Raw genomic sequence first — 19507 nt, forward strand, 5'->3', positions numbered from 1 at the left:
TCTCTCTCTCTCTCTCTCTCTCTCTCTCTCTCTCTCTCTCTCTCTCTCTCTCTCACTCTCTCTCTCTATGAAAAACACAAAGCTATTCACCAGTGGTGAATAAAAACCTGACACAAAAGCCATTAAATTTCATTTCAAGAGGGATTCACCTTCATGCTGTGCGTGTTAACAGTGATGCTTGAAACTGAATCATATTTTTGGAATCTCCCAGGAGTTTGAGAAGGCTCATGCAACCATTATGGATTTAGTTTCAAATCAATCGCAGGGAATATGCGGTCTTGAAATGTTCTTTAAGTTACAAAGCAAATCCTAAAGATTTCTAAACTGGTATTGACAGACAGCTGTCAAACTATGACAGTCTGAAAATGGAGTTGTATCCAATCAGTGCAAAATGTAATCTGAAACATTTTGTGCAGCCATAAAAAAGGTTCCAAACATGTTTGCAAAAAGAGAAAGCAAATATCTCTTTCAAATATCTTAATTAGTGTCGGCGTAATAATCCATGGTTTCAGCCCACACATCCTTTCAGTCTTTCTGTGTTTGACATTTACGTGATATTTTGTTGCTGTTTAAGCTGCTTGTTGTTGTTTTTTAAATTGTTATAATTTCTTTTATAAATCAACATCATTCTAACTTAAAGACCAAAAAACAATCTAAAATACTGTCGCTATCAATAACACAAATGTTTCCCCTCCAGTGATGGTGGCAGCTTTAACTGCAGAATTGTTGCATTTTAACCTAAGAAGCTCTTACAATTTAACATCTGCAGAGTAAAAGTAGATACTATATTTAAATAAGATGGAGATGTTCTGACCCTGAAAAGATGAAGCTGTGCTGTAAATTTGTGCAATTTCAGAGATGATGTTTGTGCACCACAGATGGAGTGAAATTGGAGCTCTAAATGTATCTGGTGTCTTCTCAGGTTTTCAGGTATGATTGAAATTGGTGCATAGTATTAATGTACTCGAGCTAAATACTTTAGAACTTACTTAGAACAGTGAGCTTGAATGAAAAATGAAAAAATATTGTTGGTAGTAGTAGTAGTAGCAGCAGTAGTAGACATGTTTGAAATATAATTTGGGTCAACAAAATATGTCTTTCACTCGGCTCATATTCAGATTTTTTTCTCTGTGTATCGAGCCCATCTGTGCTGCAGAATGAGGAAAAAAAGGCCAATAAAAAAGGCCGTTCCAGCAGTGATGAGTCTATCACTGCAACTCCCAGCTGACTGGCTGTCTGACACAAAGCCAGACGGTCTTCTGACTCCACTTTATTCAGCCAAGCAGCTCTAGTTTAGCTGCCTACTGTGGCTGGTGTCGATATATATATTTTCTGTACTGCATTTGATGAAGACAAATGAGAAAATGAGAAAATCAAGAAAACGCTTGCACTGTGTCTTCAAACAAAAAAGAAATATAAGTCTTAACACAGTCAGTCATGCATTTAAAAGGGGTGTATATATACAGTATATGTATATATATATATATATATATATATATATATATACAAAGAACAGGGATGATTGCTCACAGTTTAAGATTATAGTTCAGAATATGTCAAACTGCAACTTTCAATGCTCGATCAACAAAGCTATACAACTTTATATATCGAGCGAGATAACGCTTGAGACAGAACTGAATGTTTGTAAAAACAAAACAAAAAAAGGAGCAATGTCAGCAAAATGTTTTAAATTTGATTGACTTTGTGGTGGAGAGCAAGCAAAAAGTTGCGTAAAATCAAATAACTCAATTTACAAGAACACTATTGTCAGGATCATTTTGTCAACTAGGATCAAAGTTGCCTGTTCATAATTATTGAGGAGATGTTCACTTACAAAGAAACTAAAGCTTGTAGTTTTACTATTTCTACAATATTGGTGGCTGCAGGGTGAGCTGAATGAGGATATATTTTATAGTTACACATTGTTCAAATAAAGGGAGAATGAAGAAAGGGCAAAGTGAAGAAGGATTAGTCCAGCAGTTTGCATGGCAGTAAAGAAGATCAGACAGCGATGCTCATAAGCGCAGCATGCATACAACATTTGAATTTGGTAAAATATAAAGTTACGATGTAAATATAAACGATGTGCATATGTCAGTCACAGTGGTAGTGAATACAAGAGGGACATCTTGTATTTTAAATTGAAAGCTACTGTATAGCCAAAACTTGCCTATAGTGAACAAAGTCATTTCCTGCGCCACACTAGTTGTTGTGAACACCCAGTTTGCATCAGTATTTACTTCCTTTATGTTGTATGTGTTTGTATGTGTAAGATTAGAGCTTCATGCATTTGCCAAAGTGCTTCAGGTGGCAGCATTCACTCCACCACAGAGCAACTGGTGCTTGTAGAGATGAAATGATCTCATCTAAAGGGCACCACTCAACGTGATCGTTTTATGTGCGATCGATTTGTGGTTATTTCCTCCTGTTTATGTTTTAATTGTAGTAGTTAGGTATATTTATAGTGTACTCTAATATTCTGTATTCTATAGATATGCATCGCTCTTCTAGTGTCAATATGTTTCTCTATTATCCCTGCCAGGAAGAGTGAGTGTGCACCTCTGTGTCTGTCCACGGCTGATCTCACATTCTGCTGGAGCAAACTGCATACTATTTCGGGTGCCCACTTATGACTGCATGCTCAAGGACCTCTCATGGTTGCAGTGACGAATACTTTCTCAAACCAGCTTTTATTGCCTGTTTTATACTGCCATTGACTGCCTGTAGACTCCTCACTCGCTACTCTTAACAGGCCCAGACCGGAAGTGGCCGCTAGTGATAACACAGCTGTGTGCATCTGCTACTCTGCGGCCAGGGACACAGTGGGGGGAAAAACTTTGCTCACTTTTTTTATTGTAGTGACATTGTGTTTTGCGCTTAGCGAGCAGCTAACGGAACTACCAGTACACACAATGCTGAGTACGTCACTGCCACTCAGACGCTGACAGCTCGTGAGTTTAATTTTGTGTTGGCAAGATTGTATGATGTGTCCTATACGACGACTTGTTTTGAGTTTAGTGTGTTTTCCGACGCCTTACAGCCCATTGGTGTCTAGATGGGGGTTGGTCAATTGTGGGTTGAATTTATTCAATCACACAATACAGCAGTGGTCATGCAGACACACCTGAAAGAGAACTGCATTCTAAGTGCACCTTTTTACTGTGTATTTACTGTTGTTACACCTGGATAACATGCTGCTAAGAAAATCCTTTCCCAATTTAGGAACAAAGTCCATCCATTTAACCATCTCTTCCAAAGGACAAATAGTAGTGCACTGCTGTTGTTCTTCATGAAACACAAAATACCAAAATAAAAGTTTGTAAAGAAGACATTATAAAGTTTTATGTACTATAATAATACATTTCATTATTCTGTTTTTGTCAAACGTTATTTTATCCCACTCAAGTTGTCTCTTTGTCTCTCTCCAATAATCAATAGACATGAATCCTCCTCTTCAGAGAAGATCAAATAAGTTGTGTGTACATCTGTGGCTGTTCCTCTGATGTGCTATTGGGGTTCACAGTGCACAGGGCAGAGCAATCTGCAGATCATTAAATAATGCAGGGCTCTGTCTGATGTGTGGCACAACATTACTGCGCAAGCAGAGCTCCTCTCTCTCGTCATCATCATATCTATTCCTCACCATCCCCGTCCTCTCTGGCACATCCTCACACACTCATAACTGGAACTATCTGAATCTCTGATTGTGTCTCTGTGCCTGATTTGATGTTTGAAGTTGATTTTTTTGAACTCCTATCTGTTCCATGGCATGGCTGTCTATCTCATAATTTCTCATTTTGAGGGTACACACACACACACACACACACACACACACACACACACACACACACACACACACACACACACACACATACAGATGCAACTCAGTGTGAGGCATTGCTTTTCTCCAAAGGCATCTTCACCCTCTCCCTCACTGTTCTGCCATAGATAATTAACTAACAATTAAATCTAAATTCAGTTTAAAGAACTTTCTTTTCTGTTATATTCTTTTATAGAGGTAGAGCACGATACAACCAAAAAAAAAAGAAAAAAAAAAAAGTTAAAAACTCAAACTCTAACTAAAATTAGTATGAATGTAAAATAACAACATAATATAATATATAATATCTGATAAACAACACACTTCGTCTTTTCCTAAAATCGTATTTATTATGTCTTAGTATCTTTTTTTCCCATGCCTTCACTTCACATACGATTTCACTGCTTGATAAGTCTCTTCTTTCCCTTTTCTTTGTTCTTGCCTCTGATATATTGAGCAGGATGGATTGTTAAAGGTTTTCTCTGCAATTTCATTCAGAGATCAAGGTTGACTGAGACACTCTGCATGCTCAGTATCCAATTACTGAATAAAAACACACGTAATCAAACACACAGACACACATTAAGCAAACAGATCACAGGCACAAGACTTTTTCATCAGACCCAATTAGAAAGACTATTTTTTCAATATAAAAACACTCAACTCTAAGAGATAAAATGCTGTGAGTTTTAAACAATACAACAATGGCAGTCTCTGCTAATATCCTCAATGACGCATCAACTCTTCATTTATTCATACAAAACAGAATATCACCCTCTGTTTTCTCACCTGGAGAAAATGACACTCGCCGCCCTACATTCCCAGCTGATCATCTTATAATTTGGGTCACATTACACACTCACACATCGAAGTAGCAGAGGCAGTGGGGGAAGCAGGGAGCCACTGGATGACTCAGAGAAGAAGACAACTCTCTAGAGGAGCACTGCTGTGTTTCATCATTAAGATCCCGTGAGAGGACACAGACACACACGGTGGGTTTTGTTGCTCTAATGCAGCAGGAAGATTCACTCGGTGCAAAATATAATTTAGATGGTGCATCACAGCAATCATAATAAGAAATAGAAATGTCTGAAATATTTTAAAGAATAATGTTAACTTGTTATTCTGTGGTCATGTACCTGCATTAATCACATTGTGGGGATTTATCTCCCATCCGGGGACAAAAAGCTCAAGGTCAAGCTGTTATTTCAGTGTTCAGACTTTCTTTTATACGGTTTGTTTAGGTTGCTTGTTAGTTGAGCTGCACATGTAGCAGTCAATGTCCTCGGGCTTCAGTAAGGAACTTAGTCAGTACAGTCAGCAAAAAACAATGTTGGCCAAAATTACAAATATAAGACGCAAGCTTTAATAAAACAGAATTGTCACTGACATTTCTGGTGACCCCCAGATAATGAATACAATGCCCTCACAAGTGACAAAAATAGCATGTATGTGTGCATGTGTTTGCATTTAGGTGCCTTACCAGGTGATGATTGATCACTGGATGCCACTAAAGTGGCAGGTGTGGGTCTGCGTCTTCTGATCTGAAAAAGTAGAACAGTTTCATTTTAAAGTGAGAAAAAGAAAACATTACAAATGTTTGCTGGTACGACAGTAAAGCACATTATGAAGCTTTGTGAAGCTAATCATCTTAACACCTTAAATTTGAAGGTTGTTCTTGAAGAACTTTAAGTTTGAAGTAAAACACTAAAATCTTGCCTAATAAATCTCAAACACTTCCATGCTGTAATTTCACAAAGGCTTTGCCCTCCAATGGCTTGTATTGGCTCAACCAATCAAAATGCTAAGCAGTGCACTGAAACGTGTGTCATTACTCAGCCAATCAGGGCAAGACTAGCCCTGCTCCCTCAGTACCGGTCGTATGGATAACTCAGCATCCACTTTCTGTCACGATGCTGGCAGACCATAACACAGCCTGTGTGATCCATATTTTGGATTTGGTTGTCTCTGAAGACGCCTGAGTTGGTTGAGAGCAATGCTGGGTCTCAGCAGTGCAGTGAGATCAGCAGGGCAGTCTGCCACCTACTTGCTTCTTGGCTCATGACTAGTGGAGTGTGGCAGCTATGGACCAATTCTGGGATAATACTTGAAAGTACACGCACATTTCACAGAGCTGTGCAGCAGAGACTCCAAATCTACGGTTTAATTGTTAGAAAGATCTGCCTGTGGATGTAAAAACTAGAGTTACAACCTTTGTTATTTGTAACTGTGAACAGACTGAAGTATCCATTAGTGTCCATCCAAAAGAACATAAGAGATGCAAACAGCTTTTTGCCCATCAGGACTCCGACTAACCATTCATACCTATTCATACACCGCAGGCACAGCCCCAGGACACATCAACATGGACTAGCTGAGCTGGGGATCAAACCACCGATCCTCTGATTGAAGGACGGCCCTGCTTTACCAAGCAACAGTCGCTCATGCTGCTTCACTGCATGCTAAAACTACAAGAAACTTCTTCATTTGACTGTCAACCTAACTCCAATTAAAATAAGGAGAAGGGAGGTGAAAATAACGAGGGAGAAAATAAATGGTGACCCTCTTAACCACGAGCAACAGCTTTAAAGTATCCAGTAGGGCTGAAACACAGTGGAATATGCACCACAAGGTTCCGCAAATCTGAAATGAAATCAGCTTTGCATCTATATCTCCAAAACTATGAGACCACATATTGTTGGGGGAAAGCACAGTGATTAATGTCCAGTCGCCTCCAGGATGAGGTAATTACTTTTCCATTTCATCTCATTTTACTCATAAAACTAAAAAGGCTGTTATATGGGAATTTAAATAGAGTCAATTGCACTCTCACACACACACACACACACACACACACACACACACACACACACACACATGCACACTAATGCACTCCTCACACATAGCTGACAGGGTTGCTGACTAATGTTGGAAGATGTGCAAGCTCCAGTCCTCCATGCATCTTTTCTAAATGCTGGTTGTGCACTTATACAGCTGTGTAGGCCATGAAGTTTAACCTCAGCCCGCACAGTGGAGCATCACATTGTACTTTGTGAGGCTAGTAGTTAAACTCCTTTCTATAAAGATGAGAAACTAATGATCAAAGCAAAAAGATAGGATTCATTTTTGTAGCAGGTGCATTCACAGTTAAAAGGAAAAAGTGAGAGAGGAGAATCAGAACGTGAATTGTTGCCCTTGGATCCAATTTGCAGGTTTGACTTTGAGGCTTTGCAGTGTTCAACAAAATGTGTGAGGAAATTATTAAATAACACAAAACATCACTTTAGACTCTGTTCAATAAAAAATACAGATGTAGCTGCAGGAATAATGTGCAGTAATGAAAAGGGAGCAGTCAGTAGTATCTTATTAGCCAAGTCTAATTAGGTATTCAGATTTTAAGAGGTTTCATCTTCATTACCTTTCAAATCACAGCCATGGAGTACAGGAGGGCTGAGAGAATAAGAGGAGGCATTGAGTGAGTTTTCTTTTCTTTACCAAACAGGCGGAGGTCTTTTTTACCTTTATCTACCCACAAACCGTACAGGACATGTATAGTATGAGGTGTAAATGCAAATGAACAATATTTCATAATACAGCTGATTTAGCCATGCCAAATAACTACAAAAAGAAACCAAGATGAGGCACTAAATTGCCCCCACTGTTCTCTTTTATGTGTGCTTGTTGGACTGTAACTGTTTATTTTTCTTTTAAGCAGAGGTCACACTTTTTCCAAAGATTAATTAAAATCATAATAAAGCAAAAAACAATCATAAGTAATCAAGTCTCGAGTTGCCCTGAGTCTCCTATGTAACTGTTTCACAATTAAAAGTTTAAGACTATATAGACGACTGTGCTTTGCACTCCTGGATTCCAGGTCATTGAACAGTCTGCCCCTATGGGTCAGGTCAGCAATATCTGTGGAAAGTTTTAAATCACATCAAGTGATCAAGTTCTGTTTTTATAAATGTTTCCTGCTGAAATTTTGTTTTTGTCAAGTTTTGTTTTACAGTATGATTTTGTGATTTGTTCTGTATATTTCTGTGAAGCACTTTGGGACTCAGGTTTATATTTAGATATCAAGATGTATTTCCTTTTGTATACTATAGATACATGAACTAATATTTCAGCCTTGTGTGTGTCTTTTGTTGTCATTCCAGAAAACTCCCCTCACGGCGCCCATTAAACCACAACGAGCCATGGCTGTGTGGAACAGATTGAGCCAAAGTCATTGTTATTCTGCTCACCCGGCAGCAAAGCTAACTCCCTGATCTTTCGCTCACACAAATACCAATGCTTACTGGACAGGCTCTTCCCTCAAACCGCCGTGAATGCCTTTCATCTTACAGTCCGTTTAAAATGCAGTTCTGTCACTTCTCACAACAACGAACAAAAGCAGCCTTCAAAAAGTGATGGGTGGGCAGGAAAAAGCCGTGCATGCCTGATGTTCTTGTGTGGGGGCAGCAGCCAAATATATACTTGGCTGGAAAATATAGGTCAGGCTAAAAGACAGCAGAAACAAAGTCCTGTTTCATATTTAACACTTGTGTTTGTTGACATTGGCTTTATTTCTTCATCGTTTGTGGCCCCACAGACCCCAATGTTGTCTGTGCAAAAAATCAATTGCAAAATCAACCCTGAAATTATTTTAATTCCTTCTGACCTCATTAAAACCCGATATGTAGAAAACAGCTGAAGTGTAACACTTCCCTTTGCCGCCAACTGAACTTGTACATTAGATGAAGAATAGGACCATAAAAACATTGTTTTTATGGCAAAAAAAGGATATATCATCTTTTATATGTTATACATTATGTCACATTCTGCATTTCTTTCATCTGTCTTTCCGGAAAAAAAAATGAAGTGTGCTCCTGAGGTTTTCTCTCCATATTCAAAGACAAATCTACAACCTCTACAGCATTAACCATTAGAGATTGAAACCTTGGTGGTTTTAACAAAGTTATACAAAAGGTGCAGAATTTGAAATTCAGTTAATTTCTATTGCCCTCAACATGGCGACAGCAGAGCCGGCGGCTCGCAGCCAACGGTGCCAACAATGACAACAGTGCTGACAAAGCTGGTAGTGTTTACCTGAGATGGGTGCTACAGACTTCCATGATGATGGCATCGGTTGAGACAGCGTTATATATTTTTTTACCATATTTCAAATGTCAAATGGAATTTTGAATGATAATTTCTTACTTTTGGAACAGAACCAGGAAGTTCCTGTTTCACCGCCAATGGAACTGATGTGTAATCTTCTGTATAGGACTTTTGAAATATGCCATCATTTCAAAATCATGTTTTTAAGCAATTATTGTAAAATTAGGAAAGTCCATGAACTATCAAGCTGATAAAACAATGTCCAGAGCCGAGGATCTCAAGTTGTCTCAGTATTGATATTTAGTAGGTTTTTGGTATTTGTCCATTTTATTGTATATGCAATGTCCTTTCACATTTAAATTTCAGTGCAGGTGAATGAACAGGGTTGAAGGAGCTTCAGCTATTGTTCAGGTTTTATAGCTTGAAACAGATTTGACTTTGGGAACTATTTTCTTATCGTGGAACAACCAAACTCACAACTAATTGGGGTGACAGAGGTAGCAAAAAGGTTTGTAATTCAAAATGTACTGTAGGGAAATTCTAAGGTGTAAAGCCTTTACCTCCTAACCCTGATTTCCCTTTGAGAAAAACACTGGTAAATGTGTAGTATTTGTGCTATCAGAGTTGCCCTGTGACCTTCACCAGAATAATGTGTTTGCACGAGTCAGTGCCATGAATTCACACCCAGTAAATTGCTGCAGAGATAAAAAGGTTAAAGAAAACGTTCCCAGCACCTTGTTATTGGCTGGACCGAGGCAGTACTGATCTATCAGTAATTCAGTACAATGCACAGACGAGGATTCATGTGATTCCTCGTCCTGTCGTTTGAAACATGATCTTGGTATTGTTCAGCCTAAAATCAGTGCTCAGCCATTATAAATCCTCACAGACCCTCTCCAACTGTGGTCTCATTTGGCTCTGAATAGAGGGAATTACTGTATTCACAGGGCATCAAAACCCCAGCTCACTGACTTATTTTTTCTTTTATCTGAGTTTCTTCAGTCCTCTGCCTCCCTCTCACTTCCTATCAATCCTTTGTCTTCTCCACTGTTAACAGCCTTCTTATCATCTTCCCTTTTGCTGCATATCACACAACCAGCTGGAGGGAGCATGCAATGCACAAGCTGCAATTTAATCGCTGTAATAATATCTTTTTGCTGAGAATCATAGCAGCAGTTTATTATTTAATACAAATTGAGAACAATGAGGGCTTAACATTATGTTTTCAAATGAAGGCAGCGTGGAAGTTTTCCTTTCAGGCCTGTTATTGCGGCAGCTGTGAACGTGTTCAAAGAACTGGAAATTGAATCAATGGGTCCTCAATGAGAAGTAGACAAAAGAAGGCTTCTCATTTCCTGCTGGCAACTGTCGAGTTTTATAAATCAACAAATGTCATCGGCAGATTTTATCAGCTGTAGTTGGTTGCAAATTAATCAAATGATGGCTCTATGAGTTGGTTGAAATTCAACCTCCTTTTGACTTTGTAATGTTTCCAGCTGACTCGTTTTAAAACAAGAACCTTGTAAAAGGGGTCTTAAATCAGCGCTTGGTGGCCACACACATTATATTGTGCTAAAACACTGACAACGCTTCCGTAATAACATACTATGGACTACATACTTCATAGGTGTACTATCATGATTCAACATATTTATGTGTGAATAAACACAGTGAACTGTAATTACCCCGTCACTTAAACATGACCCGTGATATTTATGGCCGGCGTAGTGTCCAGTGTTTGCATACTGTAATATTTCCCTGGAAGTAGTATGCAATTCACATACTATTGGTTTCATACTAAGGTACAAGCTAAAAAAAATCTAAATAGTATGTTAGTATGGAATTTTGGACTCAATTTGAGACTGAGTTCAAAGCTACATGTCGCTGCAGTCCTTATGTTAAAAGAAAGGTAACTATTAACCCTGTTTGGCTGCTTAGCTTACATACTGGTCCATATTGTCAAATTGTAGCCCATGTTTTAACTTTTAACGTTGAAAGAGGAAAGGATTGGAGGATGAGGAGAAACCGATAGGTAGCTAGTTAGCTGATGATACTCCTTGACCTTGATAGTAATGCTTGGTTATAGTGTTGGTAGAATGTTAGTTAGACATGCTATTCATGTTTGCAGCTTAAGCTAACAGCTAACCTTTAGCTCGATCTCCTTACACTTTTGCTGATGAGTTTTGGGTTTTGTAAAGGCGCTTTAGCGTGTCAGGAAATCCAAAGCTGGACAGAACTGTTGAGGTTATGGTTGCTATGCTGTGATTGGACAATCACTGCTCTGAGGAGGGTGCAGCCAACAGTCAAAAAGCAGGAAAAGTTACAAATAAAAATATACCATTTGTAACCTTGCAAAGCAGTAATGTATGTAGACCTAACCCATATATTTTCCATTTAACAGTATTGATTTCCTCAATGAGCAAGAGATATTCATGGGGTGATAAATATAATACTGCACTCAAAAGATTTTCTTAGAAAATGGCCTTCCTGAGTCAATACAGAGTATTCATTATGTTCTCTGTCAAGGACAAAGACACATCAGCATCGGGAATATTAGGGAGGACACCATCAACCCTGAAATTAAAGGACATAACCTCAATATGTCACAATTCCTCATCTCATCATCCATGAATGTAGATTTCTCAAGCAAGGGCCCTTTATAGGGCAAACATTTTAGTTCAATATCAAATGGGATTAGATTTCATTTGATCCGTGAATTGTCACTCAAAGTTGTAAACATGCAAAGAGAAATTTGAGTTTAATTTAGAGGTAAACCAGCTGTGTTAATCATGTTCGGCATACTCTATTAACAGCCTTAATGTTAGATAATAACCTGGTGTTAACATGGCTAGTTCACTAATGCTGCCTCGTTTTGTTTTTTACTGATGAGTGTGTGTACGATGGATATAATGTAGACATAAAGGCAGAGTTAAAGCAAAAGTTTGGGCAAGCTGGCTCTGTTTAAAGATAATATCTGCCTACCAGCACCTCTAAAGCTCCAGCTTTCCACCTCATTTGTTTAATCTGTACAAAAACTATGGACTGGTGCACTGACATACTGGAGTCTGGTCGTCTATGTGAGCCGGCTTTGCTGTCCCCTTTTCCAGTCTTTTTGCTAACCTAAAAAAAGCAAACCATCTAATGGATCTAAAGAGATTGGTATTGGTATACATTTCCCAAAATGTCAAACTATTCCATCAGTCAAACCGTAACAGAACCTCTCTGAAACGAACAAAACCTACTTCCACTGGTGAGAAGAATATCTAAATAACCGCTGCAAAAATAATCTAAAAGACACCACTATCCACTGACACTATCAGGTCTTGACCTCTATCGGGTACAGTCAGTTTGTGCTCGTAAGCACACAATGAGCTCTAATGTAATGTCATTACGATAATGGTGGAACAGACTGTGTCTTTCTGCAGATATCAGGATGAATGTGTGAATGCTGATGTCGTGAAGGGTCAAGGGTTCTGACTGACATGCAGGTCTCTACGGAGGCTGATTCACTATGTCGGGGGGACAGGTTGCAAAGATCACTGAACCATGGGTGAGGCCCCCTGGCGTGATATTTAGAAGCAAGGTTGTAAACACAGAGACAAGCACAAAACACACTTGGTTTTTTTTCACTTTCTCTATATCTGATGGTTGCGCTGTTGTCTGTCACACATACACAAAAAAAACACTTAAGACCAAGCATGCCGTGCAGACTTGTTGGCCACTCACAGTAGTCGTATAATAAATAGAAAATATATCCTAAAAAAGATAAAGTCTCAAAGGCAATCATCCAAGCTGTGGCCATGCTTATTGAGGCCGAGAGCCCAGAACTCTCTTCAGTCTTATCGCTAAAAGATCTGTCTGCAGGTGAAGAAGAGAAGGTAAACACTAGGCTTGGAGGTGTTTAAGATCCTGTATTGACCGGCTGCAGCCTGGGATCAGACATGTGGCTAAATAAACACAGACAGTGGACACCGACTCCCAGACATGCAGACACAAACAGGACAGACACGGAGACCTAAGCGACTTGAATTACATCTGTATTTTTCAAATGATATACAGAGGTGAAGAACAAATGAGAGAAGACACAGACACAAACACACTTGTTACAATTGTACCACAGGCACCAATTTACATACACAGTGTCCTTAATATCAATTACACACGTAATGATGCTTCTGAGTTCTAACAGCAACATAATCAAACCACACTGGCACAAACCAATAAGCTTTAGGTCCAGATAATCATGCCATCCAACCTCTATGCTCATCTGCTGGGAGTTTGATTAAATACATAATCAGTGATTTCAGTCCTGGTTGGTTTGGAAGCCAATGATTATGTTAAGTTCTTCATTTATCATGAGAACGCGTCACAGGTGACTAATTATGAGACTTCTAAAGCCGTTGACCTTTTTCACAGCAGACATTTTGGCACGTCATAGCAGGAAAAGCATATCGGTGTAATTGATAACATAACAACGGCACTCTACTTAAGTGAGCTTCGTGTAGGATGTTGGTATTGTGCATGCTGGCTCACTGTCATGGCGTCCTGGGACACTTGATGGAACTGAGCCAGCGTTAAAGAAATGTGTTTCACCTGTTTCAAAATGTCTGCTGCGTAAAAGGCATGTTGGCTGCAGCAGTGGTGATTTACGTTTGTCCTGTTAAAAGAGGTAAAATAGTATCCTGTCCTTTATAGTCATCCATCCATTACCCATAACCGCTTATCCTTTTCAGGGAAGCGAGTGGGGGCAGAGTACATTGGGCGAAGGCAGGGTACACCCTGGACAGGTCGCCAGACTATTGCAGGCTGACACACAGAGACAGAACATTCACACTCATTTTCACACCTATGGGCAATTTAGAGTCGTCAATTAACTGCATGTCTTTGGACTGTGTATAGAAGCCGGAGAAAACCGTATTCCCAACAACACCGTGCAGCCCCTGTACTTTAGATCTGTTATTAATTCAGAGCTTGTAGTAGTCTATTTTAATTTTGACATTTAAGTTTGTTTTGTTGTTGTTTAATGTGTCAGAAAGCCACGTTAAATTATTTTCTATTCAAACTTGTTTACCCATAAAACATGAAAACTGGGGGAACCTTACATCAGATGGTCTTTTCATACTGTAAAATTACAAACCACAACAAATTATGTAAAAATGATGTGTGCATTTGAAGCTGTGCTCCTTTTTTATGTCAGCAGAAGTTATTTCACTGCAGGTAATTCCAGCTGAGGGGGAACATTTATGCAGAGAATGACATAATAGAGTATGATGGTTAAGGTCTGCACATTCAGTTCCTCACATCTGAGCCTCACAACTGACTTAATCATACCAGTAGCTCTAACTCAACCTGAACCTTACCCCAGACCATACTGTATTACCAAACCATCCAATGAAATGTCCTCATGTCTCTCATGTTATATGTCTCTCAGAGAGAGACATATAAATGGGGTGTAGTCAGACTCATAAATCTTTGCTGGTTTCTCTTGAGGCTCATTTGTTATTAATGACCATGTTATATTTATAAAAATGTGAAAGTGGGACACATCTTTTCATTACATTCTCTAAAAACACATGAATTGTACCCATTGGGCTTTTCAATTACATATAAGAGATATTTGGTCTTGTTTATTTAAGTGATGTTGAGTTTATAAGATCCTAAAAAACAAAAAGAAACTGATAAATAGCTTTAATCCGAGCTATGCAGCTACAATCTATTATTTATACATATTTGAGATTGATGTGATGAAATTATCCCAATTGCTGATAGCGGTTTGATTTGGAATGAGTTTATCTTGTGATTGCAGGCAACTTTTGTCAGTATATCACAGATGTACAGTGCGTGCCGCCAGACACTCAAACCAAAACAACGGCAAACCCCTGGAGACGCATCCATATACTGCAACACCCCTTTTTCTGAGATGCTGTGTCTCGAAGAACCTATGATGACTTAAGCACCACATTCGAAAGCTTGCTATTTAGGTGCAGGGGAGTAATGAGTTCCGGAAAATGTGGTTTCTTTAAAGCGTCAATCAGACTACACACATTTGGACAGAGCACACTGCATCTTTTTATTCCAGTTGAGTTGCTCAGCTTTGTCTGCACCCACTTGGTTTGTGTGACAAGCATTGACACTGATTTCCTTTTAAATCTTTCCACATTCATTTTGCTAAAAGTCACTGATGCATTAAAGGAAACCTTCAAAAGCCTGGATGTCCCGCATCCCTGGAACCACCTCCTCTTCCTCCTCACCTGTTCTGCTGCCTCTGGGTCCAGGTGGGTGTCCAGCAGGGGAACGGTGAACTGTATCTTCCTGGGGCTCCCGGTGTCCATGGTGGCTCTGTCTGTCAAAGAGGAGGACAGGACGAAGAGGAAGAGGAGGGGAAGGGAGAATCCGTAAGAGGAAAGGAGGGTAAAGAGCTCAGTGAGGGTGGCTGAATATGAGTTGGCTCCAGCTTAGGAAAAACTAAGATTGCATTATAGTTTCTTCCTGACTATTTTCTGTTCTTTAGTTCTATCCTTTCACACACTTTTCTCTGATACCCTAGCTTTTTGTTTGGCACCCTGTTTGTTTCTATCCTCACCACCAGCTGGTGTCTCAACCCCGGCTTCACTCTCCCCTCTTTCTCTCTCTCTGTCAGTCTCCCCTGGCTCTCGGCGCTGAGGCAAGGGCATTATGGGCTCGGAACACCTCTCCTTCGCTCTCATTCGCTGTGCCCAACTCCCTTTTCATGCAAGTCCCGCCCTCTGTTCACATTTCTTTCTGTCTGTATTGGATGTCTGAGATGAGGGCTGTTCTGCAGCAGCCCCCGCACAGCCGGGAGAGAGAGGATGACAAAGACACCCTCTCTCTCTTTATCTGTTGGATGGGTAGAAAAAGATGCATGATCCGGCATCTGCTTTAAGAGAAGGTATTTTTAAAATACCCTTCCTACACGTGCTTAAATATAAATACAAAGAGGATCAGTCAGAATGAATCATCGCTCTCATACATACACACACACCCCTGACAATATTAACTACAGCAATTTCTGTGAGTGTCACAGACAAATGTGTTAGCATGTTTTTTTCATAAACAACAGCTATTTTACCCAGATACCTGCAGTATATTTTATAAATAATAAGCCTCCATAATGACAGTTTTGAGCCAAAACTGAGCTTCTGAAATGTTCATCTGAGGTTTGTTCTTATCTGACCAAGCTTGTCCTCGCTGCCGCCTGGCCAGCACAATCTTTATTGATTCCCTCTTAGAGTGTCCCTTTATCACACGTCTACTGGGCCCTGATACCTGACACCAGCCAAGAGGCATATGGTGGTGTGCTGTTCATCCAGATTTGCAGCACATTTTGGGATGTAATAACAAATGAACTAGACAATCATATCGCCAGATTATATTTCTTTTTAAAGCAAACATTCAAGTTCAATCACATAAAAACAAAAAAAACTTCAAATCAATATCGTTTGATTCAAAAGCTTAAAGCTCATCTTGGAAATTGATGAAGAGGCGTTAACAGTTTTGTCCAGACACTAACTGGTAGCTTAAGAGATGATTTAGAGAGGATGACAGCCACATTTAGACCACTATATACTATAACTGTGTAAGCAATATACATCTCGTAAGATGTAAGACTGTAAATGGCCGACAGCAAATATGAGAAAAGGGTAAGAGAAGAGGGGGGTGGGGATATCCTACAACAAAAGGTCCCCAGCTGGAATCAAACCAGAGACACTGTGGCCATATGGCACAAGTCCTAGATCACTAAGCCACAGGGGTGATTTTAAACTTGGCTCTTGGTTTGCCAATAACCCCTCATTTATACAGTACTAAGTGTATGGGATGGGAAAGACCCATAAGCTAGATAGAGAATGTATTCATTGTCTGACATCTGAAAAACTCCTCTTTTTTCTTTACTCAGCCATTACTGTTTGTAGCTGAGAGTGAGAGAGTGAGTGATAATAAAAAGTTGCCACTTTAATAAGAGCTTTTATTGAATTATGTATCTGTCATTGACCTAGAGAAGTGTGTTAATAAAAGACCACATGCTCTGTGTGTGTGTGTGTGTGTGTGTGTGTGTGTGTGTGTGTGCGCGAGAGAGAGAGAGAGAACCTCTTTCCTGAAGGGAAAACTCAAATAAAATTGTACAATGTGTGTTATCATTGCAGTGTTTGTGTCTCTGGTTGAGCAAACTTCACAGAAAACAGCCCACAGCCATGCACACTCATACACACTCCTACAAACTGGTAGAGGTCCTAATCTAATACTGAATGTTGTTTCATTATTTTAGTTTTTACAGTCCCCGCCAACAGTTTTCATTTTAATCAGATATGAAGCTTAGCTGTCTTATTTTGAACCCAAACCATGAGTCAGAGAGCAAACAATAAAAAGCCTCAAACAGACCTAAATATTACCTGGAAACATCAAACCAAACCATGCACATACATGTGCAACTACCTTAAGTTTCCAGCCAATTATCTCTTACGATAGAGGGTAGAGTGCTGCATAACATGAGGTTGTGGTCAGTTATCTTGTTAAAATCACACCATGTTTGTTTTTTCATTACTGCTAAAGAGTGTTAATAGACTATGAATGGAAAACAAGGGCTGCACGGAATGATACACAAACTTAAACACAGCAGCATGGTTTGCCATCTGGTTTTGTTGCAAAGGAAAATAACTCTTTGTGATTTTAGTCATGCAGGATAGCACACCTTTGCAGTTTACCCTTGACACTGACATAGTTTTTATTTTTCACTCACCCTGTAGCCATGAAAGCCTGTTTGTGTGTGACAAATTGTGCTGTGTCATGGCCACGGCCGATAATGGCTGAGACCTCCCTCTGCTCTGTTCAAGATGGCTGCCTTCCAAGATGATGACCTTAAGGGACAATGGGAGCAGGGGGGTCGGGGAATGGTCAGCGAGCCATACAGTAGATTGAGAAGGCCATAAGATAAGTGCAGTTAGTATATTTTGTGTATTGTATTGTATATTTTTCAGTTACTGTATACAGTTGGTGGCAATAATACAATTTATATTTATCTCTCTCAGTCTCTTATCTCTCTGTAAGTCTGTGTGTCTGTTATAATTGCTGCACACACAGACTTTTTGTCTGAACCCCCTGCCGACTCATGAAATTCAGATGAGTTGAATATTTCTTTAACTCAGCTGTGCAGATCAGAGGCTACAGCTGTTTGATCAACAGCACCTACGCCCTGCTACCTCTGTCTTATCTTTTGTCTCAACATGTTTCTTGTTACCTCATATTTATTTCTCTTATTTCCTTGTCATTGCTCTTGTTGCTGCACAAGTGTACACCTTTTGCACACTCAGACGTCCTGGTGGGGGATCCCTCTTTTGCAAAAAATACTTTTTGAGCCGAAAATGGCTTGGGTGTTTTTCCCCCAACGGCCCACAAGGGGAAACAATGAACCCATATCACTCTCAAAAAACGTCTACAAGAGACACAAAGATCAGATGAATGTTTGTGCTTTTAAATAGTATTTTTCGGAGAAGTCATAAAGAATTAAGAATAACTTGGTAAATGTAGGTCAGGTTAATTGCCCCAGCTCCGCTAAAGAGCAGTACACAGCTGCTTCCCTCAGGGCTGGCCCCAGCTTGATTCTAACCCGTATTTCTACTTACTGGCCATGGGCTAGCATAGATACATGTTGTTTACGAAACATCAATAATCCTAATCTGGCAATAGAATATATATTATTCTGAAATGGGCCATTCTATAAACTGTTTCAGGAGTCGGGACCTGACTCACTTTTCATCACTTTACCCTCGGGGGGATGGTTTGGAGGAAGAAAAAGAGGAAAGAGAAGAAGGCAGTCCCCTAAATGAGAGATTCAGCACACACCACGTCTGTGATACTGTTTGTTGTCCAAGAGGGGGCGTTGTTCCTTTTGATTTCTGTCTTGTGACTCAGCCCTGCCACTGCATCAGTACAAGATCAGTGAGAGAGAATGAAAGAAGCTTTTGGCATCCTCTGGAGTCAGCACAACAATCCCCTCTTGTCTTTATTTAGAAACCAGTGGAGACTCTGAGAATGGGGGCAGCATTTCATCCATTGAAATTAATTAAGAAAAATGTGCTCCGACGAATGGCAATAAGCTAGAGTGCCATTCAAATTTGTGGACGGTTCATTTATTGCCCTTCGGTTTTCTTGCAGCAGCTGATAGCTATTGTCTGATTCATCCTCTGCAAAATGGAGCAGATAATGGTAAATGGACTGTACTTGCATAGTCTTTCCAACCACTCAAAGGCACAGCTACGGGAGCAATTTGGGGTTAAGTGTCCTGCCCACATTGACATGGACTACTAGCGGAGCCGGGGATTGAACCTCTGATTGAAGGATGACCCTGCTCTCCATTGAGCCACAGTTGCCACATAAGCTCTCTCAACTCTCTTTAAGTGCTGACGCAGCAGTATACTGAAGCTGCTAGTGATGCCAGCTGGGTGCCAGAAAGAGGCTAAAGAGGGTCGCCTTGATACCCAGACACTCTCCATGTCTGGCCCTCATTCCTCTTCCATCTTGCCAACTGTCACTCATCTGTACTCATAGTCCATCACCTCCTCCTTGTCCATC

General features: G+C 39.9%; 1 protein-coding gene across 1 annotated transcript in view; it reads right to left on the reverse strand.

Moving 5' to 3' along the window:
- Positions 1-15554, reverse strand: part of LOC116381731 (protein phosphatase 1 regulatory subunit 1A) — a 22983-nt gene extending 7429 nt beyond the window's left edge. Inside the window, exons 1-2 of the mRNA XM_031844122.1 lie at positions 15172-15554; positions 5304-5364 (exon numbers count right to left, since the gene is read on the reverse strand). Of these exons, the coding sequence (XP_031699982.1) occupies positions 5304-5364; positions 15172-15252 (142 nt within the window). The 5' untranslated portion in view covers positions 15253-15554. The remainder of the gene's footprint in view (positions 1-5303; positions 5365-15171) is intronic.
- Positions 15555-19507: the final 3953 nt, after the last annotated feature.

The sequence above is a fragment of the Anarrhichthys ocellatus genome, unplaced genomic scaffold (assembly GCF_004355925.1).
Source record: "Anarrhichthys ocellatus isolate YVR2014 unplaced genomic scaffold, GSC_Weel_1.0 scaffold1, whole genome shotgun sequence".
NCBI lineage: Eukaryota > Metazoa > Chordata > Actinopteri > Perciformes > Anarhichadidae > Anarrhichthys > Anarrhichthys ocellatus.